The sequence below is a fragment of the Typha latifolia genome, chromosome 15 (genome assembly GCF_019914945.1).
Source record: "Typha latifolia isolate L0001 chromosome 15, TyphaL0001v2, whole genome shotgun sequence".
Lineage (NCBI taxonomy): Eukaryota > Viridiplantae > Streptophyta > Magnoliopsida > Poales > Typhaceae > Typha > Typha latifolia.
Genome location: NC_133100.1, coordinates 5,204,981 through 5,231,696, shown reverse-complemented (window position 1 = coordinate 5,231,696; position 26,716 = coordinate 5,204,981). Strand labels below are relative to the sequence as shown.

Below are 26,716 nucleotides of genomic sequence, written 5' to 3'. Positions count from 1 at the left end.
GATTGTAAGCTCATACTAATTTCTCACTCATCTTTGCACAATTTTTTAGGTCACAAAGATACAGTTTAAAAAGACACCTTAATTCTACATCATTGGGTCTTGCCAAAGTTGTAATCTCTACCTTCTAGTCATGATTATTATGATTATCACATATCTAATTTTTGTACTTGACAGTGATTACTCAGGTTCATACTTGATGTACATTTTAATTAAGTATCACACAGTCTAAATGATCTCAGATATAATTAATAAATAAATAAAATATTCTGCCACTGATCTTGGTTGAGAGTGCATTAGGCACTGCGAAGAGATCTAATTGCAAGATTTATCATCATAATATCCTGGTGTATGATCAGCAAAATTAAAATCCACAATTGGCATACAACTTGAATACCATCATAGATTAAATAATGAAAGCATAATGCTGACAATATTCTACAAATATCTAAACTACTCCTAGACTACATACAGAGGGCTCACTGCCTAAATAAAATATATTGCTTTTCACGAGATTATCCTTGTGTGATAGTAAATTCGCGAAGAGAACAGCAGGACTGCGTGAGAGAGCCACGGGTTTAATAGAAGAGAAGGGATCTAAGGTTTGACTCGCCTTTGAGATGGTAGAAATCATAAAGATCGCATTAGTCTAGCAATATATACATATATATATATATATATCTTGGATGAAAAAAAACCATAATAGAGGAGAAGAGATGTACAATCTTCTCTTGTGAAACAAGGATATCAGAAGCTGAACAAATTCCAAAGCTCTAAATTCAGACAGTAATGATGTTGAACTGCTTTGTTTAGAATTGGGAAGCTGTGATTTGCAACAGGTACTCACCTGACATGAATTCCTCCTGAAACCTGCTATTAACTGTGGCAATTCCAAAGCTTCTCTCAACATTTTACTCATTGACAAAAACTATATGAATTTGCAAGCTCCTCCCCAACTTACCTCTGAAAACCACTACCTTGTCGGTGGCTTCCATCCGCGATAAAGAGTTAGCTTTCATTATAAGGCAAAGCAGAGGAAGACAGATTCCAAGATGGAAAACAAATTTAAAGCTATATATATATGTGAGAGTTTGGCTAGTTCTTAATACAACAGCACACTAGTATCCAAGTTTAGTTTCTTGGAGCAAAATTCCTACCATATCTAGTTACTTAACATTGATAGATTACTAAACAAGTAAATTTGAGAAGAAGTGCAAAATATTCAATTTCAAGTATATATGAATCCTGCATAAATGTAGTTGTCAGCGGCAAACTTTACTTAACCAAATTTGCTTCCATGTTTCACTATAAAGCTGTTCTTAAAGAGTTCACAAATCTGTTTGAAGGCTAACTCTAAAACCCCAGAGTATTATTTGCTTACAGTGGAGTTCATAGTATAGCCAGTCACTCAGTTCATCAGTCTGGGATTTGTTCAATCATTTGCTACTGTAAGGATTGGTAGTAAAATCTATACTACAACTAATGCAATGCAAATTTTCTACAGCCTTCACTAAATTCCACTCAAATTATATTCATTTATTTTATTTGTAGCAGTTATAATGAAAAACAATCATATAACACAAACAGGATGCAGAAAGCATAGCCGGATCAACATTTCTAGAAGAAAACAAATAATAGACATCTTAATTAGCTAAGTATTTATCTTCTTATTCATAAACCAGAAGCAAATACATATCTGAAATAAAATCTTAAAAAAAATGGTCTACAAACAAACTTTCAGGATCAGCCAATAGGTTATAGATAAAGGATGAATTAACTTAAGCATATGACTATTTCCATTACCAAAAGGTGTAGAATTGATCTCATTAATAATAGGCTTTTACATATAGTAGTTTCAGTAAATAATCAAAAGAAAGAAGAAATGTACCCTATATCCAAGCCCCTGGGAGCTCGGAGATCTGCTCTATTTCATCACTCTGACCAATCCTCACTCCTGATTCTTGAGCCTTGATAACCTAAAAGTACTAATACACTATCTCATCTCTAGGACAAACTCAAATAATTCTAAAAGTTTTATATAAGTGCAAGAGTTCTCTACCTTCTCTCTCTTACAGACATTGTCTCCTCATCTCTAAACAGTGACTAACTTTTGATAATTAGAAGGTACGTATGTGCACAATATTTTCATGGCCCTATTCCTTTCCAGAATTTCTCTTTGTTCTCTTTTATTTTCCTAGTGGCTCTTTTGAATTTTGGTAATTAAAAAACATGAAAATAAACCAGTTGAAGGTGTCAAAATGTCCAATAAGTTTCATCATTTCAGACTTAGATCCTCAGTGAGCACAAAGCAAGGGTACAACAAAGATACATAATGTTTCGAGTCACATTCAGGCCTAACTCTATCTACTCCAACCTAACCTGGATGACTAACTAATCAAAATACTGTAGAATTCAAGCCACCAGACTGTTCTATCGACTATCAAGCTCGACCAAAATGCATGGTTACCAAATATGTGGCCAACATTTTTTGTGATCTATGAAGCATAGACGCAAACATGGCATACGAATACAATACGATATAGATACAACCATAAAATAAACTAATAAAATAGGAAGTGATATGTCTAGGAGACGAGAATATACATAAAAAAATTAAAAGAAATAGAGATTTATCTACTAATGACCACCAATATATGTAGGGATTAAATAAATATCCTTCTATACAATATAAGCAACCCACATCACAACTTTGTTCCCTCTTCTCAACTCTCCTTTAATTGGTTATACACTTTTACACTTCTAAGAGGGGCATTACTATGTGGATTCCTGTCTATAAATATTTTCTGAAAAGAAAAATAACTATGTGGATTCAAATTGTAGCTTATTATGTAATAATACCATTGTCTAATATTAGTTTTACACATGGCTTTTAGTTGCATGCAATAGGGTTCTGGTCAAGAATGATTGTGCCACATGCCTCGTACCGATGACTTATCGGCACTTGGCACAGGTTGTGCCTTCTTGTGCTGGTGCTGCCAAAAATCCCATAACCGTCAATGGCTAGTCAAAGAGATCGGTATCACTTTACTAAAAATAAAAGTGGAAGCGGACATGATCAAACGCCCAGCCCGCCGGTGCCCGGCCCGACCCGACCCAGTTTGGACCGGGCTAAGCCCGGCCCGGATCCGGTTCAGCCCAAGCCTGAACTACCCACGGGCAGCACGGGCCAGCCTTTTGCCCGCCCGTTCTGCTACAGTAAAAACCAACTAAAATTTTGATACTGTACCATTTTACATTTTTTAAGCACGCATTTAAATTTTTTTAATTTATTATTATTTTTTTAAATAGAGGAATATAAATATTTTTTTAAAAATAAGCTAATAATAAATTTTTTTTTAAAATAACTAAAATGTGGGTTGGGCCGAATGATTGGTGGGTCGAGCCGGCCCAGCCCGACCGGCTAGCTCGATCTCTCACGGGTCGATGGGCGGTAACGAACTAGACTATTCTAACCCGACCCGAACCCGGCCCAGCCCGAGTGATTGGTGGGTCGGGCTATGAACAAATACTTAAGCCCGATTAGCCCGAAAAGCCTAGCCCGAACCCAACCCGGCCCGCCCGATGATCATGTCTAAGTGGAAGTGAAAGAAGGTGAAAGGGAGGAGAAAGAGGGGAGATTAAGGAATAATTCAAGATTTCTTCTTCAAATCCCATCAAAAGGTAAATTTTTTTCATTCTCTTTAGTTTTTTCTTGTTTTACATTTTAAAAACTAATTTAGAATGTAGAAATAATAGATCTAGATCAATTGTGCTAGATTACATATTTTTCGTATTTTGGTGCTAGATCTATTAAAAAATACTCTTTAAAACATAGGAATTAAAGCAAAATTTTATTTTCCAAAAAAATTTTCACCAAATTTTAAGGAATCCAAAATTAATATGTCAAATTCATTCGAATTAGGTCAAAATTGCTGCTAAATGAACATATTAGATCGACTCTATATGATTATATTTGAACAAAACTTTTATGCTTCTTGGCTAAAATTTCAACATTTAGTTTTTTTCCAAAATTCTCCACAAATTAAAAAATACGACGCACCTATGATACATATTCACAACTTGCATATGACTACGGTGTGCATGTATCATTCGTTTCTATGCATGTTCAATATGCATATCACATCATATGAGAATTGCAAACTCCATATTTGTATGAAAAATATGTGAAATGTTACAATACACATTAAGTATCAACCATATCTGATGTAAGATTCTCATGTTATTTTTGTGCCGGCAAATGAAGTCTTGATTCTCTTTCTCATTCTACATCCAACTAGGTTGATTTTAATTATTAAACTATTATCAATTGATGAATGTATTAAATCATATAATTTGTTGAATTATATTTCTACTTGACTACTGCTATATTTTTAATAAAATAGGTCATTTATAATATTATCTAAAGATAAAACACTCTACTATAGGTTTTAATATATATATATATATATATATATATGTAAACTAAAAATATGTCTAAATACTCTTAAAAATATATTAGAGGTGTGCTAAAGCATTCCAAGCCAGCACGCCCTATGCTGACCGACACGAAAATCATTGGCCTGGTTATACATTTTATATAATTATGATAAAGCTGATAAAAAAGGTACCCCAAGGAACCTTCTATTGATTAAAAGGAGAAGACAATCTCAAAAAATTTTAAAAGAAACAAAAGAGGACAGATAAAGCTGATATAGGATAGAGAGGGGAGGCATGAGTAGAGAGACAAAAGAGAGCAAAAAATTAAGGATAAGTGACCAAAAGCAAGTTTTTAAAGGACTTTGCTAAGCCACCGCTATCCATCACCAAAGCCACCGTTGGCCAGACTTAGGAAAGAAGAAAGAGCTAGGGAGGAAAAAATAGTAGAGTAAGGGAGGGAAGAAAGGAGAGGAGATGTGTAGTTGCAGACAGAGAAATATATAATGAGAACGAGAATACAAGGAAGAAGCTAGGGAAAAGAGGGAGATTTGTTTGAAACCTTGATTACTACTCACCATCGAAGGATACTATTCTTTTTTCCACTGCCAATTGATCCCCAGTACTCATCTCTGTCCAGTCCCTACTTTCCTTCCACTGATCATCCACGAATTCACAACCAAAAAGATGAAAAGAAAGGAATCTAGGGCAATATGTATAATGCAATACAATGATTTGAAAGGTTGTCACGGATTGTAGGCGATCACCCATCGTATAGCACCAAGATGGAAGGTGAGCGCCAAAACGATCTACGATTTTTAATATATAAAAAATAAGATACAATTATATATGATAAATAATCTTTATTAATATAGAATATATAAATATTTTAATAGTAATTTACAACCATAACAACAAGAAATAATATATGAGCCTTATCTATCAGGAAATTGCCTCAAACTAAAAAATTAAGGAATTAGCTCCCATATCAGTTGGATCAGAAGGCTGATCTTCCGGACTCTCCTAGACAATGTGAAATATCCTAAGACATTTTTCTTTGAGATATCATTTAGAAGAAAATTTGTTCTCTTAGCTGTAAAATTAAATTGCCAAAGGAAAAACCTCCATTTTCTTATGGATCAATAAAGTATTGCCACTGAACTTTATAATCCATTGTGTAATATGCAACACACAAGATATTAAACGACTACATTCAGACATACATCTGGCATTCATCACCCTGAGAAAGTAATGCACTAAATTCAAGCAACACTCTCACCTTTGATAGAACCAAAAAGCTCAGAGATGTCGGCATGCTTACGGATATGATGAGGGCATTTGAAGAGCAAATCTTGGGCCTCTGTATATCTACCTTCATTAAAAAATGATTTGAAGACATTCAGGTATGCTGTTGATGATGGGTAGTTACTCACTGTTAAAGCTTTAAAAAATACTCTAGCATCTTCAATTGTCCCAAACTTGGATATGTAGGGAGGGAAAGGATCAGCATAAGGAGGAAATTTGTGGCTCTTCATCGAACTAAGAAGCTTCAATGCCTCTTCAAGCATTTTTACACTCAGTAACTCTTTAATCAAATACTTATAAGTAGCTTGCCAAGGTCGCAACCCACCTTTCTCGACCATTTCGACAAAAAATGTATAAGCACCATCTGCCTTGTTCGCACCACACAAGCCTTTCACTAAAACATCCAAAACTTCGGCGTCTGCTTCGCAATTTTTCTCAATCATCTTTGCCAAACACTCTAAGGCCTTATCCACCTCTCCAGCTGTACAATGCCCTTGAATCAAAACAGTCCAAGTCTTGAGATCAGGAACACAGCCAGCATCTTCCATTTCATCCAAAACCTTGCAAGCCTCCTCCAGTCTCTTAGCTTTACAGAGCCCATAGACCAACTGGCTGTAAGTGATATTATCTGGTTCATATCCTTCAAGCCTCATCTTTTTCAGGATCTCCTCTGCTTCGTCGAATCTCCCCATGCTCGTCAGAGACCTATGAATACCGTCATACACAACCTTCGACAGAGAATACCCTGTGGCCTCGTACTTCCTAACGACCCTAAAGACCAAATCGAGATCGGGCGTCCCACTGAACGCGATACGCCGAAGAAGAACGCCGCAGTCCTGAATTGCCGGCTTGTAAGGCCCATCCATCATCAGCTCGTAAATTTCCACCGCCTCATTCGTCATCTTACACTTCTGGAACTGCCGGGAGAGCTTGATGTACGTGTCTATATCCATGTCATGCCCCTCCCCTTTCATCTCCTGAATCAAGCTCCAGAATTCCTCTATCGATTCTTTCCGGCCAAGAACGCGAACCATCGCATTGTACGCCACCGAACCGTGCTTATAGCCCGGCCTCCGCCCGGCCCACTGGAAGAAGTTTAAAGCCTTTAATGGGTGATCGCGGACTTCCCGAAGGACCTTAGCGACGACGATCTCCGAAAGCGGTAGCTTTACATCCGCCAACTTCTTCTCAACCCCCTCTTTCCAATCCTCCGAACCAAGAACGACATGTACGGCATCTTGGACGGCGGCATCGGACCCGGCCTTCTCCTTCGACTGGGCATAGAATTGGGAGAGCGCGGCGCACTCGGCGGTCAGCTTCTCCTTCTTGAAATTGGAAAGGAGGGTGAGGAAGGTGCCGTGGTCGACGCCGTGGCCGGTTTCGTCCATGGATTTGAGGAAGGCCCAGAAATCCTTCATCCAGTCCTTGTGGCCGAGGATTCTTAGCATGAGGTTGTAGGTGGGTGAGCCCGGCTCGAAGCTGTGTTGGGTGGTGACACAGTTGAAGAAGGACAAAGCCTTCCGGGGCTTTTGTTCGAGCTTCTTGAGGACGTAGAGGATGGATTCCTGGGTGGGTGGGGAGGTCGGGATTGGGATGTCGGAAGTTTCTGGATTGGGGGAGGAGATGAATGAGAAGGATTTGGGAGGAGGGAGTGGGGTTGAGCGGAGGAGGGAGTTGAGGAGGAGGAGGCGTACGCGGGTGGATGAAGAAGGAAGCATATTTGGTGCCTGTTAAGTGTTCGATCGAGGTTGGGACTGTGAGACTTTCGAAGGTGGAACTTGGAATTGTAGGGTTTTAGGAGGAGTTCTGAGTTCTGCTCTCTGGCTCTTTGTATACCTTAGTAGGGTTTTGGTGGGGGTGGGATGGGATGGGATGGGCCAGAATGTATAGGCTTGGGCTCTGAGCAATTTGGGTACTATGTACAAATTGGGGCCTAGTTGATGAAGCATACGATCTCACCCATACCTAGTTACCTACTACCTAGGGCTTCAACAAGTAATTGATAAGATGAAGACAAACTCGGTATAGATTATCTTTTACATTTTATATTTCACTTGTACATTTTATCTTTTTACTTTTTATTTATGTCAGCAAAGTTAGAAACTTTTATATTTAATTGCTCAGTGTTATTCCAAGTAGAGCTTATCTTTTACCTTTTAATTTGTATTATTATAAGCTACAAATGGGCACTAGTCTCTTAAGGCTTCAAGGTGAGCATAGATATAAGATGATACAAAATGGAGATGATGCTCGCGAGTTGATTTACAGGCACATTGCTACGAGTTCAACATTATTTCATACGGAATGAATTTTACTTCATTTACAAAGTTGAGGATATTTAGATTGATTGGTCACTTACCACTACTCTAATTGAGTGATGACAATGGGAGATGCACACTTATCATAATCACCAATTCGATTCAAGTAGTATTTCTACAAGCTTAATTCAATATTTTCAAACAATTTCGTTGTTTGATGGTAGATGATTTGGCAATCATATTCAACATATTTGATTGTTAGATTGCGCATGATATATTTTACTAATATAGAAATTTGAAGGATGAGACTGACATCAAATGCAACAATTTGGCTTAACGCAGGAAGTCTGAGGGAGTGCAATTAATACTGATGATGCTCTATGGAGTTATAATAGGCATAGTATAACTCATATAAATTGGACCGGACAGCACATGAGATATGTTGACATTTGAAATAGACATCACGAGCATGCCATCGAAGGTCAGCCATATATTTAATCCATGCATTATCGAGATTCATATATTATATGGTATCAAAGCATTACCCTTTTCGTGATATCATAAATAAATGATAGATAACGGTTATGCACAATGTATTATAGATATAACAGTATATTTGTTATACTATTTCTACTAATAATTCAACTACTAATTTGATTATCATTATTATCACACAATTGGTAGTAATAATTCTATTAGTAATTTAATAATAATAATAATAATAATAATAATAATTATTATTATTATTATTGTACTAAAAGTTGGGGCTTTGACACATATTCATGAACCTGCCACAATTCACTTTAATCGACCTTCTCAAAAAACATATTTATATTGAATATATAGTTTAAAATGGAAAAATAAATTTATACCATAGATTCTTATTCTATATTTATCTTGTATTGTAATTAATACAATAAATTTAGAAGCCAAAGAATGATTGATATGCAGATGATGTTTGGATTGTGCATCTTGAGTAGAAAAAATTTGGCGAGTAATCTCGATCTTATTCGTTAGATACCTTTACTTTAATTGGTATATTATGCATGTTTTTATATGCATCTTATTTTATATGATAGTATATAGAAATGTTATAAATGCACATATCATTTATATTTTATTTTCTAGGTTGGTTTTTAACACGAGTGGAGATAATTTAAGAGTGTATAACATCATATTTTCTTTGATTTTCTACCGCTTAAAATTTTAAAATGCTTATATGATCCGTAAGAGTACTAGATAACTGCATAACCTATTTATTTTGTAGAAAATAATTACGAAATCATATCGATAGGATAATTAACAGAAGACATAAATAAGAGTACAGAATATCAATTGCGTCTCCAGACACTACTGAACTTTTATGATGAATTGTAAGATTTAAAATTATATGTGTAGTATTATTTTTATCATCTAAAAGTTGGTACGCAAATCTAAATATTAGGAAATGCATTAATCTTTTTATTTTCACTCATCTAAGATTTCTTTTTTGATTAGCTCTAGTTTCATTGAAACTTAAAATATAATTAATCTTAGAAGAGATTATTCTACAGGTCTATTAGACACTAATTACAATTTAGGAATTCTAACAACTAAACCATCTACCAACAAAATAGCAAGAATCCTACGATCATCTAAACATCAACTAGTTATTTCACCGGCAAAATATCAACACCAGAACAACTATAGAAACAATGACAAACACTGTTAGATTTTTAATTGTTGGCAATTGTGTACAAAATATTCTAAGTGTATTTTTACATGTATATGAGCTTTATACAAGTCTAGAAAATCTCTGGTTTAAGGAATTGCAAGATTATTAGAGAAAAGCTATTGAGTTCACATCGCGTTCACAAACGCGTTCGAACGCGGGTACTGCGTTCACACAGACCGAGAGCTGCGTTCACAAATGCGTTTGAACACGGGTACTGCATTCACACGACCGAGAGCTGCGTTCACAAACGCGTTCGAACGCAACGTGAAGAATTCAAGCTGTCGCGTTCGAACGCACCTGAAATCAAGTCAGGCCGTTCGAACGCATCAACGAAGTTTGAAAATCTTAGACTTTCGTGAGTACAGATAAAACTTAGATTTGACTCTATCTTGGAGATCATATATAAGGATTGTGATGCCCTAACTCTAGGGGAGTTGAAGAAGCATAATTGAAGGAGACTTCTTGAGGCTACATCGGTTCTTCAACTAACAATGTTCCACTCATCTATAAAACTTAATCTTTCATCTTAAAGGCTATCTAGATGAAAAATCAATCTCGAGGGCTACTGAGATTGGACTTCAATCACGAGAAGTAGTGAATCATGGGTTCTAGCGAGCAAGACTAAGAGGAACAAACTCGTTTGGATCGACGGTTTGTTTTGTGAGTCAGTCTTGTAACTGCTACTATCATAGTGATTGATTTTGATTCGAATTTGGATCCGTGGTTTTTTTTTCCATTTGGGTTTTTTCACATTAAAATCTTGGCGTTCATCTCTGCTTTCGTTCTTAATATTTCTACAAACTTGTACTTAAGCGAACGAGTGATATCATTGCCTAGTATTTAGATACATACTTGTGTCTAGGGTTTTTCAATTGGTATAAGAGCAGGTTCTCTCACCCTTTGAAAGAGACCAGATAGGCATGGATTTTCATAGAGATGGACCATCATCTATTATACCTCCTATCCTAGATGGATCAAATTATGGATATTGGAAAGCTAGGATGAGAGCTTACTTGAAATCTATAGATGAACGAGTATGATTTGTCGTTGTGAACGGTTGGAGTCCACCAATGTATATGGTGAATGGAAAACTTATTGAGAAACCGATTGAGTCATGGGATATGACAGACTATGAAAAGGTCTGCTGGAATAGCAAAGCAATAAATACAATATTTAGTTGTGTTTTCTCGGAAGAATTTAGAAGAATTTCTACTTGTGAGATAGCAAAACGATCTTAAAAACTACTCACGAAGGAACTATGATTGTAAAACTTTCAAAACTTCAGAGATTGACTATTAGTTTTGAAACTCTACGTATGGAGGAGAATGAGACATTTGATGAGTTTTATGCAAAGCTGAGTACATGCTACAAGAAATTTCTCATCAACTTATTAATATTTTTTCTCACCCATACTAGCATATTAAAAAAATGCTAAATAATATAAAGGAATTTCACTTAGCATAGAATTAATGAGAGTGATTCTCCCACCTATAGGCATGAATTTACTTTGCCAACTAGCCAATATTTTTTTCACCTTTTCAATAATTGGCATCCAATCTTATTTTTTTAGCTTACTATTATGTAAAGGCAGCCCCAGATATTTAGTATGTAATTCCTCCACTTTGCAAGAAAGGGATCTTGACTATAGCCTTACGTTCACTGTATTACTCCTAAAATAAATCAAAAAACTTTTATCAAAATTAATTTTCAAACCTAATACTACCTCAAAGTAATAAAGTAAGAACTTTAATACCATAACGTATCTTTCCTCAGCCTGCATAGACAATAAAGTATTATTAGCATATTGAAGATTTATCACCCCCATGGGGTATCACATCACAACCCAAACCTCGGATTAAGCCTTCTTGTTTAGCTTTTTGCAATATTCTGGTCAACCCATCAAGAGCCAATACAAATAGATAATTAGATAAAGAGTCCCTCTATTTAGACCTTTTTTGCATTTAAAATACTTATTAGGTTTGCCATTGTAGATAATTAACGAATAACCCGTATTAATTATTTGCATTATTCACTCAGACCATTGTATTGTAAATCCCTTCCAATTCAAAATATCTGTCATATAATCCCCACATAAGCCTTTTCCAAATCAAGATTCAACATGATACCTTTACTTTTCTATTTTTTTATCCCAAAAGTATTGGGAATCAAATATATCATAGTATAGTTAAGCCTATTAATATTACACTTACCATTATAAAAATTATTAAACAAAGTCAATTCCTCTTTCTTTATTACTGGCCAGAAGTAATAAAAGAATCTCATATTGAACCCATCTAGGCCTAAAGCCTTATTCTTACCCATAGAAAACACAATCTTATAAATCTCATCCTCCTCAAAAGGCCTAATTAGCTCATTAGCTTGCTCCCTTGAAATCTTATTCTAGAGCTAAGCTTCCTCATTCATAATCTCCAAGTCCCCATGGAACCAAATAGGTTCTTGTAATATTTAGTTATATGTCTACTGATCTTATTAACCTCCACAATATAATCTCCCTGCATCAGTAAAGAGCAAATGTTATTCCTTCTACTTCTCCAATTTGCAATCTTGTAAAAATAAGTAGTATTCAGAATTCTTAACATTTTTGACTCCAGCCTTTAAGGCTTTTTCTAAGCCTCTTAATCTTCCCAATTCACAGTGCCATAGCAGTCGTACCATTAGTGTTTCTATCCCACCATTTCTTGACTAGAGAATCAAATTCAGGTTTGCAAAACCAAAAATGTTCTAATATTGAACATATTCTTCCTCACTTCTTTTTTACCAGTGTCCATCAATATAGGAATATAATCCGATCCTATGCGAGGCAGGGCCTTAACCATTGTCATTAAAAACTTTCCTTCCCATTCAAAAGTAGCAAGGACATGATCTAATAAAGCAAGAATTGATTTCTCCCTCATAATAGACCAAGTATATTTCCTCTCAGTTATCTTAAACTCTCTAATCTCCAACTCATTTATCACCATATTAAACATTCTCCTATCTATTACTATTTTTTTCCCTTTTTTATCAACCATATAATGGTAGGATTGAAGTCACCTCCAATCAACTAGTAGTCCCTTGCCAGCATTTTAGATCTTTTAACTCCTCCCATAGAAACACTCTTCTATTTCTAAGGATTATAAATATTAGTAATCACCCAATTTATATTGTAACGCCCTCGCCCGGCACGGGCACGTGCACGCCCACGCACCCACACGGCACGCGCGGCGCACGCAACTAGTCGGGCAGGGCCTGTTACGCACAGATACTCTCCTGTGCACATATAATCATGACATCATCAAATAAAACCTGCTAATCTATCTATGATCACATAATTCATCACTAGATAAATCATACTATTAACCAAATAAACCTGTTAACATATGAATATCCTAGTCCACAATAATATACATTAAACCACTAGATAATCTGACATGACCCACACAGGCTACAACAAACCATCAAGATACAACTAAAACAACTAATACAAGAGTACGCCATGATTCGACATGTATCATACGAATCATCTTCTAATACAAAAGAGTACAAATATTAAATACTAGTACAACTCAATTTCTATATAAACTATTATCTATACCGTCTCACATCTATAGCTTACGTCATCTTTGTTCTAAAATATCTCATCAGGGTATCTCAAGGCGGTATCACGTACCATAATATCTGTGGGGGTTAAAAAGAAAGAAAATAAAAATAGTTATGAGCAAAAGGCTTAGTGAATAGACCTTACCTTGAATTAGTGATGTCAAACAGAGAGTAAATTATGTACTGAATAATATGAACCAGCAAGAATATCATGTCATGAATGAGTATATGAATGCATCCTCAATGATATATAAATAAAAAGTAGATAATATGTCATAACTGATAAAAGTATATAATCCTCGATAATGAGTAAATAGATCTCTATGTTAAACTATTATCACAACTCTTTCACAAATATGACACATGATGCAGTCGACATTGACCATGCTATAATATCAAATGCAATCATATATGATGCATATTGATCACTCGATAATCAGGTAACCAAATGATAATGAAATCATATGCATTTCTCAACATCACAATCATCACCGACATCTCGGTATAATATCATCATACTAGACTACTGTGCACAGACAACACTCGGTACCCGATCTCAATATCATGTTCGAAGGCTTAAAGCATACTCCACCATCCGCAAGAGTATCTCAAATATAATCATACTCCGCCACCCGCTAGAGTATCAACATCCATCCAGACCGGGCACCCTTCCTAACTGATAGAAATCTCATGAGGATAACTCGCCACATATGCCCTCGCGAACGGCATGTATCCGAATGTCTATTGCGCACACAGACTAACAACTTTGGACGTAAGGCCAACCGGATCGCGACTATGTCGAGCGATCAATCATCCACCAAGCGCGTCCTAACCCTCGTGCCCACTTGGGTATCCTCACGCTTTCTATCAACTATCATATCAATCACATTTTATATTTTCCTTCTAAATAACAGATTATATGCATATATCTAGTACGATAACAAGTCAATGTATAACAAGAATTTAGGTAGAATAGGAATCAAAAGAAAATGATGCAATGTAGTCTCTAACTGTATCGTCAACACATGCATACTCATGCTAATCTATTACATGCATACTCATGCTATAGATCAACTTAGTATATAATCATAACAGTAGAATCATCTCCAATCATCTCTATATATATCATCAATGTACTTATACCCCAGATCAGCATAATTAAATGTATGATAAAATATGCTCGACTGTAATCATCTTTAGATAAAATTATATAATCATGCTGGAGGCCAAAACATACATGTACATAATATATAACATAACATAATTTGAGAAATACGTCTAGGGGATAAGACTACTCACCCTAATCAGAAGATGCAAACCACGTATCCCTTATATTCGTCAATTAACCGAGTGACACTCATCGCTGGCAAGGTCCACGGGGTCTCAAATAAAGGGTTCGGGATCTGAAAATATTCAAATAACATAAAGTTAGTTGTTTATCCCATCATAATCCGTTCGAGTAAAATATGATAATTTATTAGATTTTAGAATTTCTACTTATTTTTATAACTTGCTAGATTTTAAATTATAAATAAAAATATAAATATAGATAAAAAACCTAATTATAGTTAAATTATATCTTGATTAATTAGGGACTATGTAGTCATTACTTTATAAAATAATAAATAAATATATAAGCTGATTATTTTATTTGTTACAAAATAATAATGTATAATAAATTATTAGAATTATTTAAAATGTATCTCATACAAATATTAGTATATAAATTTGATAATTATAATTTACAAATCTATATATTAATCTAATAAAGATATAAATAAATAAATATGAGTATTACTTATATTTATACCTAATTAATCATTGATTATACAAATTATAATTAATACTAATCATATTGAAGATTATTTATTATTATTAAAATAATAAATGTCTAAATAATCTATTTGCATTAATTAAGAAGGAAAAACCTAAATAAATAACTAAATAATTAATTAAAAAAATTGTCATCAGTGCTGGGCTCAGCCCAGCACTGCCTGCTATAGTGCTGGGTTGAGCCCAGCATTGTGCAGAAAAAGGAGCATAAGCCGAGGAAGGAGAAGAAAAAGAAAGAAAGAAAGAAGAAGAAGAAGAAGAAGAAGAAGAAGAAGAAGAAGAAGAAGGGAGGAGGGGAGGGAGTTGCGTACCCGGGCCAGCGGGGAGGGCACTGGCAGCTGGTGGTCAGCTAGTTGCCGGCCTCTCGCTAGTGGCTCAGCTCCGACGGGCCCGAGCCCAAAGTAAGAAAAAGAGAAAGAGAGAGATAGTGCTAGAGAGAGAGATAGTGATAAAGAGAGAGAGAAGAAAGAAGAGGAAGAAGGAGGAGGCTCACCTGTGGCAGCACGACGATAGCGGCGGCGGGTCGGCAGTGGGAGAGAGAGAGAGAGAGAGAGAGAGAGAGGAGAATAAAAAGATAGAGAGAGAGAGGTGGTGGGGGGGAGGGGTTTGGCGGTGGCTGCGGCGGCACTGGGCCCACCGCAGCTAGTTGGCCGCAGCCGATTGGCTGCGGCGACGCGAGGGGGTGCGTGGCACCTCCCCCACGCTGCCCCATTGCATGGGCATGAGGCCGGCCACACTGTGGCTGGCCACGTCGTGCCCATGCAAAGGTTAATAATAAATTTTTTTTTTTAATTTTTAATTTTTAATTTTTTTTTAGGATAGATTGTTACATATGTCTATCTCTTTATAGTATACAGACTGAGAGAGTATGTACACCTTTTTTTTCCAAGCAACTACCTTTAACTTATCCTCTTTTGTACCTGCTAGAATACCACCAAATAATCCGATAGAAGGAACAGTGAACCACTACTTGATCCTACCCCCTACAATAGCCTATAACATCCTCTCATTTAGAGTATCATGCTTGGTTTTTTGCACACAAAGAAAATCCAAATTATCTTGGATGATAAGATCTTTTATCCCTTTTCTTTTCTTAAGTGCCCCCACACCTCTAATATTCCAAAATAATTATTTCATAACTCATCATGTTGTTCCCTTACATTGTGGATCGTCATCTTTAATGAATCAATGTATTTCTTAGCTCTGTCCCTCTCAAGGGATTTTAAAATCTGGAGATTTTCTTCTATCTCTTGTTGGGATACACCTAATTTTACTCCACAAGTATTAGTACTAGAAATTAATTTAGAATTCAAAATTTTGGAAAAACACAAGCAATTTAGAAAGGGATCTTTACCTTTGTGAGCTCTTTTCTTCCTCTCCAACTCCAAAGTTCTAGCTTGTCTATATTCCACCATCTGCTGCTGGATTGATTTATCTTAGCCTCCCAACTTGATAATGTTCCTTATACTCCTCCTTGTTGATAATTGTGGAGATTTGCTAGTTCTTTTCCTAGTGTACTTCTTAGTTGGCACTCATAGCTTAAGAAAATCATTTGTGGGATATGTAGCATTTGTATGGCTTGGCTGCATTGTATGCATCTTATGCATTACTTATAGCGCTTCTATACACTCATTCATAACATATAATGAATATATAATTTATTTTTTATTTCGCATCATTGATTTGGATAAGATATATTATTAAGTCCTTATCTCATGATTCTATTTATTACATAATCTCATAGATGTGGAACTTGATATCAAACTAAGATATGGTGCTGTTACGAATTAGATCTGGACTGATATGGACGTAAGAAAATTATGAAAATTTAGGTGGAGGTAGCCTTGTAAGTTAGGGTTCTAATGGCTCTAGCTTCACCTAAAGAGAGATGAGCATGAAAAGTTAAAAATAAAATAGTGGAGATAAGTCAGAACATGGCAAAACGGTAAATATCCGACATTGCGGCGGTCGTCAAAGGGTGGCAGACGGCCAAGGGTGGTGGTGGACAACTGTAGGATAGGGTGTCTGCTGGAGGTGATGGTGGCTATGATTTGGAGGTAGAATTAGAGTTTCTAACTTAAATCTACTCCTATAAAAATAAAGACGACCTAACGACTACGATAAAAATAGTATATGCGGTAATAAGAAAATAACTAAACTCAATTAATTCTCAATGCTTAGATTCCTAAACAAAGAAGTCGAGCCCTCTATATATAGAGGTGAGGTACAATGAGTCCTACTTGGACTAGCTCTAAAGGCTTATACAACTCGAACTAGGACTTGCTTTATACTAACCCTAAAGGCTTAAACGACTCGAACTAGGATTTACCTTAGAGGCTTACATGAATTAATTGAACTTGCCTTATTGAGTTATATTACTTAACTAGACTTGCCTTAAGTGGTTACATAATAGATAAACATAACCTAAAGATAAATATGACTTAACTAAATCAGCCTTCCTTATCCTTCTCAGATTGATTCTTTGTTCTGCCATAAATATAGTTCGAATCTGGAGAAACCGTGAATAAGAAAGTTGTAGATCAGCACGTCTTTGATCTTCTCCAAGTAATTGTATAATATTTGATCATCTGTGGGATATCCGGATGAGCATTAGTGCCCACCCGTGTCAGATGTGGGCACGAAGAGTGCAAGTAGCCGATGAGCAGATGTTAATCTTACAGGGTGACAACTACTAATAGAATAGAGAATGTTCTATTAATTTTGAAATAAAAAGAACTCAAACATCTAAATTACTCCTCGACAAAGGTTGTCTACCAAACAGAGCAATGATACTATTGCAGAGGTGAGGGGGGCAAGTTAATTTTGTGCAAGGGTATAATAGCATTATGCATATGTAGTTAATTTAACTCATTTATATAGTAATGGTTATTTCTATATATTTCTTTAAAAATTTATTTAATCTGGAGTTGATAAGTTAAATTTGAGAATACTTTAGCATCTCAAGGTCAAATTTGGTAAGTTGCAGCATATCATGCCTCCATTCAAATTTCTCTTGAATTTGAATTTCTTTATTAATTGACCATCTATAGTATTTCCATATTAGATTTATTTGTTCTACAAAGTGAATGTTTGTACTGCAGTAGTCATCAATAAAAAAACACACAGAAGAAAAAGAAATATAATTTACACCGTGGTGGATAGGTCATAATTTAAAAACTCTTAAAAACTTTCATTTATGCCATTTAAATTTTATGGAAATGTATGACGAACATTAATTTTAATATAAAAAAACTAAAATGCCTTTTCTATTTTATGATAAAAAAATAAGAAAATAATTCTTTCTAACTTTTACATTTAAGCCAATAAAAATCTTTCAAAAATAATTTAATAAATAATGATCAAAACTATAAAGATGTTATTTGATACAAATAAAAATTCGTTGAGAACTTAAAGAGGTAAAATATATTTTCCAAAGAAAAATTGAAAAATAATGATAAAATTAAAATGGTTCTCTATTTTTTTTTCCTTAAAGGAAGTTTTTGTATCTACACACGTATAAGTTGTACCTTTAAAATGACAGTTTTAGCAATTTAAAATTGAATAATATATTATAAGAGTTCATTGCTCTTCACAGTTCATAAGCTAGGAAATCTATTTTATTTACGTCAATAAATAGATCCGCGGTAACAATAATATGATTCAAATAGTGTTAGGAAATCTTATCTCATTTAATGGATCGTTGGCGGTAAATATAAATCTGATTCAAACAATCATAAAGTAATAAAAGTAATTAAATAAATTTACAAATTATAAAATATAATATTTTATATAAATTGAATATAGTATTTGACACTTTTTAATACTAATTCTTTTTTCCACCGATTACTTTTAGAACAGTGGACATCGATCTCTCATGATGTAATGATTATTTTGCACATAAAAGAAAATTACTATTTGAGTGTCTTGTTAAATTAGAACAATATAATACTCTCTCCCAATACAATAGCATAATACTTAAAATGTATGAATGAATTAAAAGTAAACATCCGCGATGAATAAGAAGATGACGCGATCTAGGTCAGATATGATCACATCATAGAGACATTGGGTTCAATGGATTGAGTCTAGTTATCTTCTTTTCTTATTTGGTTTAGTTAGAGACTTACTAGGTTAGGATTTTATTTAATTAGCTAAATCCAACGAGAAAATATTCACAAAATATTCTATAAACGTCAGAATAATGTCAAACTAGTTGGATAAGATTGCCAACATCCATATCTACAACTTTAGTATTCATGAATTCGAAATCTAGGAAGATTGATTTAGCTAGATGATTATCTCTAAGTTATATTTATCTTTAATATAAGCTAATAAGGCAAATAATAATAAAAGTCGATATAAGGTTAACCTCTATAAATATGTGGCCATAATTGATTACCATAGAATGAATATTGAGTTAAATTAAGTTAAATTTATTTACCTTACATTATTTATCGTCTTTATCTTTTATCGTAACCGTTAGATCGTCGTTATCTTTCTAGGAGTATATCATAGTCGCAGAAACTCCAATGCTTTCAAATCCTAGCCATCGTACCATACACTCGCCGCAATGTTGGATATTTATCATTCTGCCGTATTCTGATCTATCTCCACTGTTTTATTTTTAATTTTTCATCTCGACCTCTAATTTAGGTGAAATTAGAGCCATTAAAATTCTAACTCATGAGGCTACTACCACCTAAAGTATTATAATTTTCTTATGTCCGGATTAGTCCAAATTTAATTCGTAACAGAAGAAATGTATTGATTCAATATGAATAAAACTACAGCATTATATTTATATGAAAGCATGCGCGTCTAATAATTGTCCAAAAGAAAAGGGATGAAAGTAAAAGATTACCTATAGTTTTTTTTCTTTTCACAAAAGCCAAAAGTGGCTTTGTTTCATTTAAGATAGATAACGACTTGCTTGAATCTATCTAAGATAGATCCAAGCAAGTCATATAAAGTATTTACATTTGTACATACCAAATTACAAGCAACAACAACAAAATAGTGAGTAATATATCATCAAACAACTAGTACACCATTAACATGCATAAGAGAAAGCTAAAAGACTAATAGTCAACATTAAAAGCTAAAAGACACTTTATTTCCTTCGACTTGTACCAAAAGTATTTCGCTCTTTATACTTTATTTTGTATCATTAAATTACTCTAAACTTTATATTATTTTATTATCTTCGTTAATAATATTAATATCTACAGTTTAGTCAAAAGTACATAGAAGCATAATAATATGAAATAAAGTAAAAGTTTAGTGGGGTAAAATAATTTTGGTAAAAAATAAAATTGAAGGATAAAATGCACATTTTGCACGCTCTTGCATAGTCGCATCTTTCCTCGAATTTGCTTCTCCGCGGGAGGAAATTATTAACCCTGAATACCCCTCGTGAACTCCTTTCCACGTACGATTCGATTAAAAATACCAACCAAGTCGACCCCAAATTCCTCAAATTTGTCTACATAATTCCCTCTGATCGCTACCTATATCTACCCTTCTCTCTCGCTCTATTAATCACAATAATGGCTTCTTCTTCTTCTTCTTCTTCTTCTTCTTCTTCTTCTTCTTCCCTTCTATTCTTTCTCATCACCTCACTATCATTACTCATGATCACTCTTCGACTCCCACAAATCGCCGTCGCCGACTCCTCCCCTTGCAGCTTCCCTGCCATCTTCAACTTCGGGGACTCCAACTCCGACACCGGCGGCCTCTCCGCCGCCTTCGGCCCGGCGCCGCCGCCGAACGGCGAGACCTTCTTCGGCATGCCCGTGGGAAGATACTGCGATGGTCGCCTCGTCATCGACTTCATCGGTACGTGTACTGTAAATTCACCGATTTACGTACGCTATCTTTTAATATTTAGTCGGTAGAGATATGAGAATAATAATTAAATTAAAATATTGTAAAAGATTACAGTAGATGCTCATAGCGTACCATGTGATTGACTGTCTTCTATGTCGGGTTTTTTGTCTTCTATGCAATAATTTTGTTGAATTTAAATGGCGTTTAAGATGAACGTGAGCACCAAGTAGGTCGCATAATCTAAAAGTATTCAAAGGCTTTAATTGGCTTCATTCGATGCGTTTTCTTATTAGTTTTCGCGAGAACTCTTTAAGAAGAAGATATCTATCTTTGGCGAGACATTTGGTACATAATAGCATGTTAAGCTTATGTGTGGCTGAATGTTTAATTACGAAAGGGAAAAGCTTTCATGTCCAAGGTAAAGATCTACACCTAATTGACGTGATATGTTAAAATAGTTAATTACCCACTCACTTTAAAAAAATGTTGTCATATGACGCCTGAGATCTATCCACCATTAAGATTATCTAGAAAAAGCTTTCTGCCGGATGCCATGTACATCATAATGTCTGTTTTGAGTTCAAACTAATTCCTTAATAATAGAGTTTACAGGTGTCATGCATAGGGCGAAAGCAGCTTATTTTGGATAACCAACGATGTTGTTTTGCACACACCATCAATATTGGCCCCATTACCCGTATTAATAGCAGTCTCATAAAAGAGGAACGGAGAGAAGAGTGAGGGAAAAAAAAATGCTTGGAATGATAGTTGGTTAAATTGACATCTTTTAAGAATTAAAACATTAGATGGAAGAAGAGATTGAGAGAATAATAGGTATTAATAAACTAATATTAAGATAAACTATTATTTGATTATTATACTAGTATAAACATGCTTATATTAAAATAAGTTTATGCTTATTCTATGTGTAAACGAGAGTTGCGTTGATGAATGAGTGTCGATATATCAGACTTTTTTAGATTTCATCATTGTATGTGTGCGATAAATACGTTGGTGCACATTGAATAATGCATTCGAATATAAATCATCCAGCATTGAATCCACACTCCATTATGTATATTATGTAGAATGTAAATTACGTGAATGGTAACACCCTTCTCCTTAAATAATTATTATGTGTGCTTAATAAATAATCAAACATCTTATTGGCTGTCATGCTATTTTAGTACAATAATTGCCAGCATCTACCTTCCTCTATGTGAATTTAGCTTGTGATGCTCAATCTTCTTTGTTACTTTCCTTCCCAAAGAAGAGTACATTAATTATAGAAGAGAGTATGTCAGCCACTAGAAATAATTGAACCCCCTTTTAATCGATGGCTCGGAGCTGTCTACAATGAAGTTGTCTTGAACATGCGTGTGAAAAATTTATGATGTACTTCATGCTAAGTGTTTCATCTATAATGAGTAACAATGTTTGTGAATTTAAAAATATCTTTGTCTCAACATTTGTGCCACTATGATGCATGCATATGTATAAATCTACCTATCTACAGCCTAAGTGATCTACATTGAATTGGCCAGTCATCAATTTCTTTTTGTTTTCAATTCTAAATAATGGATTTTTTTTTAAACAGTTTACTTTGGGATATATCCAGTTTCACATACATCTCTCATTTATTTTCATTTAATTAGTTGTCTGTTTAATTTTTTTATTAAAAATAATATGTGATCAATTTTAAGTATTCGAGCTAAGAAAGAGAGAAGTATAGGAATAAAATGATGTCTACCGAGTTTTGCCTATATGATTAAGGGAAGGGAGATCATATAGTTGAGAGGGTCAAAATATCACAAAAAATAAATTATAAATATAATATTTTTACTCCTTATAGTTAGTTCAAATTTTAAATTATCTCTATGAACTTTCATTTGTGTTAGTTATCTCCTTGTAGTCTTAATCCATATTAATCAAACTGTTAGTTTATTCCACCAAAACTAATGGTAAAGATAACTTTCTATTAAAACTGTTAGAGATTTGATCAATTTTCGGTTTATATGATCTTGTTTTTGAGTATTTATAATGTCTAAATATAGAAAGTGAGAAAGATTGAGATTGAAGAAGCATAAGACAAAATAACTTTCACAAATTTTTGTTTTTTTTTAATTAGTTGCTGTAAGATATATAAAAGGAGCATTTTTGTTAGGTCATTGCATATTTGTTAGAATCACAAGAGAGTTAAATGACATAAAACGAAAGTTTAGAGAGACTTTAAATTTGGGCCTAAGCACATGAGTTTTTTTTTTTTATAAAAAAAACCTATTATATTTTCAATATTCTTTTCTTTAGACATTTAGAATCATGAGTAGTTTGAACATTGACTGTCATTTTGGTATGTAAATGGGTCTTCAGCCAATAGCCTCGGACTTCCTTTCCTCAATGCATATCTTGATTCAATTGGGACTAATTTCTCCCACGGAGCCAACTTTGCAACGGCGGGATCAACGATCAGGCGGCAAAACACGACACTGTTCCAGAGCGGATACAGTCCTTTCTCCTTGGATGTGCAATCCTGGCAGTTCTCACAGTTCATCTCTAGATCTCAGTTGGCTTCCCAAAAGGGTGAGAAAAATTAATCTTTTGGTTGGTTAATGAAACTTAAATAGCCATTAATTCCTTCTTTCGCCTGCAGGAGGAGTCTTCAAAGATTTATTGCCGGCGAACGAGACTTTCTCGCAGGCTCTCTACACCTTCGACATCGGCCAAAACGATCTCACTTCTGGCTATTTCAGCGGCCAGACAACTGAGGAAGTCATAGCATATATTCCTGATCTCATGGACAAATTCACTTCAATAGTAAAGGTATTACCACTTACAAGCCACTACGAGCATTAATTATCAAAAGGAAGTCCTCGATCTTCATGGTTGTTGTGCAGGATATATATTGGCTAGGAGGGAGATACTTTTGGATTCACAGCACTGGCCCTTTGGGCTGTCTTGCGTACGTGTTAGAACGCGTTCCAACAATAGCAGCGAAGAAGGATGAGGCCGGTTGCGGAGCCACCTTCAACGACGTCGCGCAGATATACAACATGAAGCTCAAAGAAACCGTGGCTCAGCTCCGAAAGGACCTCCCTCTCGCGGCTTTCACGTACGTCGACGTCTACACTGCCAAGTATGAGCTCTTTCTCCACGCCAAGAAGTATGGTAAGGCATAAAGACTTTAACCGTATATATGAATCAAACACTTGGTGCATGGATATGAATATTATTCATTTAATTGTAGGATTTGAGCATCCACTTGTGGCTTGCTGTGGACATGGAGGCGAGTACAACCACGATGTCGGTTGCGGAGGAAAGATGGTCGTGAACAATACCGAGGTTTTGGTCGGGAAATCCTGCGAAGAGCCATCGAAGAGTATATGCTGGGATGGAGTTCATTATACGGAGGCTGGTAACAAGATTGTGTTTGATCAAATAGCAGCGGGTGCGTTATCTGATCCTCCTGTACCAATAAGAATGGCATGCATGCCAAAGTAAAGCGTAATGAGCTTAGAGAATGTTGGCCTCTAGCATACTAGCATGGCTAATATTGTAAGCCCATATATTCTATGAAAGGCAATAATACACTTGATATGTTATTTCTCCATAGTGTCCTCCTATATCTCCACCTCTATGCCAATTCCTTTTAGCAATCAGGTGAGATCTATCAGAATTGTGGGAAGTTCTTAATTACTCCTCTCATCCATCCTGATCTCCCTTATCCATCGCCTCTAGCATCGCATTGTGAAAGAAATTGATTGATTTTGGAGATGGCTAAAAAGGAATAAAATTCGTAATGGCATTATCTTGTGCATTGATAAGGATGACCTTAAGGTGGAGAGAGAAACTATCAATGCTATATTTGCAAACCTCTTACATAACACATTTGTTTAATATTTTTTTGCCTAGTGGTTGTTTCTAAGGCTTAAATTCATATGGTATATGAGGAGTGAAGATATGTACAGCCTTACTCTCAATTCTGAAGAGGTTATTTCTAAGATTTTTGACAAACAGACCAGCCTTGTTGTTTCTAAGACTTAAACTAATATTGATACGGACATCACTGATAGGACTTGATGGCGTGTGTACCAGCGCAGAAGGCGCCGACAGTTGATGATCCCTCCTATAGGGATTTAGTTATAATTTTTATTTATTTGGGGTGTCTTTTATTTATTTCCTATATAGGGTAGTTTTTGCTTAATTCCATTGTAGGTCTAGACCCGTTATTTTTTTTTTGGAGGTTAATAAAAGTTTATATGATTTTGCTCTCTAGAGAATTTTAGTGTGAATCCATTTCTTAGGGTGGAGGTGTGAAACCCTATTTCTCTCTTTTTTACTTTCCTCTTTCATCTCTCTCTATCACGTTTTTCATCATTTTTGGTATCAAAGCGAAGGATCCTAGTTTATGGACGTCCCTCCTCCCGGGTTATACGCCGCTCCATATTTGTTTTTCGCACGACCAATCGCTCTACGAACACTGGAACGTCAAGAAATTCGATGCACAACAGCAAGAAACTTACTATCGACGAGGAATAAAAAGAATCCATTGTCATAGCGGAATCACCGCCACGTAAGATTCCAAGTCCTTCAAAAAATTAATTATTATTTGATACACTTAGTTATGATATTTTCTTATTGCATTAGGTGTTTATTTTCATTAAAATAAAATTCTTGTAGGTCGCGTTCGAACGCAGGTGGAGTCGCGTTCGAACGCTCTTGTGAACTCCATATGAACGCTTGTGAACGCCTTATGAATGCCTGCGTTCGAACGCCTTGTGAACGCCCGCGTTCAAACGCCTGTGTTGCATTCGCAAATCTAGAAAAGGGGCTTTTTGAGTGTGTTCGAACACGATCGATGCATGCATATTCGGGTATTTTCGCGCTGAGGACGTTACGAGTAGATATACTCGTTAGAAAGCATTGTGTACACATCCTCATCGATTCGGGGAGTACACACAACTTTCTAGATGAGAGGTTAGTGAGGAGATTGGGTTTAGATGCCGAGTAGACCATGGGATTTGACGTTGCTATTGGAGACGGCACGAAGCTTAGGGTTACAGTGGTTGGGTGCAAGGACACGACATCATTATGATACGATTCGGACTTCACCGACGTCGTCTCGAGCATGGATTCACTTTAGGAGTGTTTTATTTCATGTTTTAGTGTTTAATTTCCATTAAAATAAGTTCTCTGTAAGTCGCGTTCGAACGCGGGTGGAGTGAGTTTGAATGCGGTTTGTGAATGGGGTTGTGAACGTGGTGAAGAGAATGTACTGTGCGTTCGAACGCACTGTGCGCGTTCGCAAATACCGACAGACGCGTTCGATTGCGCGTTCGAACGCCTGCATTGCGTTCGCAAATCCAGAAGAGCGAACTCGGTGCGTTCGAACGCGGTCGGGCGAGTTCGAACACGGTCGACGAAAATTGTGTTTTTAGGGTTAATTTGAGTTGTTGGTTAGCCTATAAAAGGATGTGGTAGGCAACCAAATTGATTATTGATTATTGAAATTGAGTTTTGCCTTGCCTCCTTCGTCTTCTTCACTCCCGTTCTCTCAATCCCCGGCGATGCCACTTCTAACCTCCCTCGTCCAGCTAATCATCCTAGTCCCTTAGGGGTGGCCCTCTTCTCCCCCTTCGTCCAATCTATCCCACACTTGCCCTAATCCTTCCATCAACCACAACCCTTCCACCATCACTTTTCACCAGTGCCACCACATTAACGCCGGTACTCCACCAACCATAATTACCTA

At 35.6% G+C, this 26,716-nt stretch overlaps 2 protein-coding genes across 2 annotated transcripts; one reads left to right on the top strand and one right to left on the bottom strand.

Annotated features, from left to right (window-relative positions):
• Positions 1-5,553: 5,553 nt before the first annotated feature.
• On the bottom strand, positions 5,554-7,584 carry LOC140802341 (pentatricopeptide repeat-containing protein At3g48250, chloroplastic). Its single transcript, XM_073157837.1, has one exon. The coding sequence runs from the start codon at positions 7,452-7,454 to the stop codon at positions 5,694-5,696; it is 1,761 nt and encodes a 586-aa protein (XP_073013938.1). The 5' UTR covers positions 7,455-7,584; the 3' UTR covers positions 5,554-5,693.
• Positions 7,585-20,494: 12,910 nt separating this feature from the next.
• On the top strand, positions 20,495-24,574 carry LOC140802221 (GDSL esterase/lipase ACHE). The gene is made up of 5 exons (XM_073157664.1): positions 20,495-20,976; positions 23,338-23,547; positions 23,618-23,787; positions 23,862-24,132; positions 24,212-24,574. Exons 1-5 carry the CDS (start codon positions 20,688-20,690, stop codon positions 24,463-24,465), a joined length of 1,194 nt encoding a protein of 397 aa, XP_073013765.1. The 5' UTR covers positions 20,495-20,687; the 3' UTR covers positions 24,466-24,574.
• Positions 24,575-26,716: the final 2,142 nt, after the last annotated feature.

What these genes read in the sequence shown, in the direction of transcription:
- LOC140802341 (XM_073157837.1), bottom strand. Translation starts at nt 7,454, where the DNA reads ATGCTTCCTTCTTCATCCACCCGCGTACGCCTCCTCCTCCTCAACTCC.
- LOC140802221 (XM_073157664.1), top strand. Translation starts at nt 20,688, where the DNA reads ATGGCTTCTTCTTCTTCTTCTTCTTCTTCTTCTTCTTCTTCTTCTTCC. An exon ending in AATTCACTTCAATAGTAAAG is followed by an intron (nt 23,788 to 23,861) that starts GTATTACCACTT and finishes GTTGTTGTGCAG; the next exon opens with GATATATATTGGCTAGGAGG. An exon ending in TCTCCACGCCAAGAAGTATG is followed by an intron (nt 24,133 to 24,211) that starts GTAAGGCATAAA and finishes ATTTAATTGTAG; the next exon opens with GATTTGAGCATCCACTTGTG.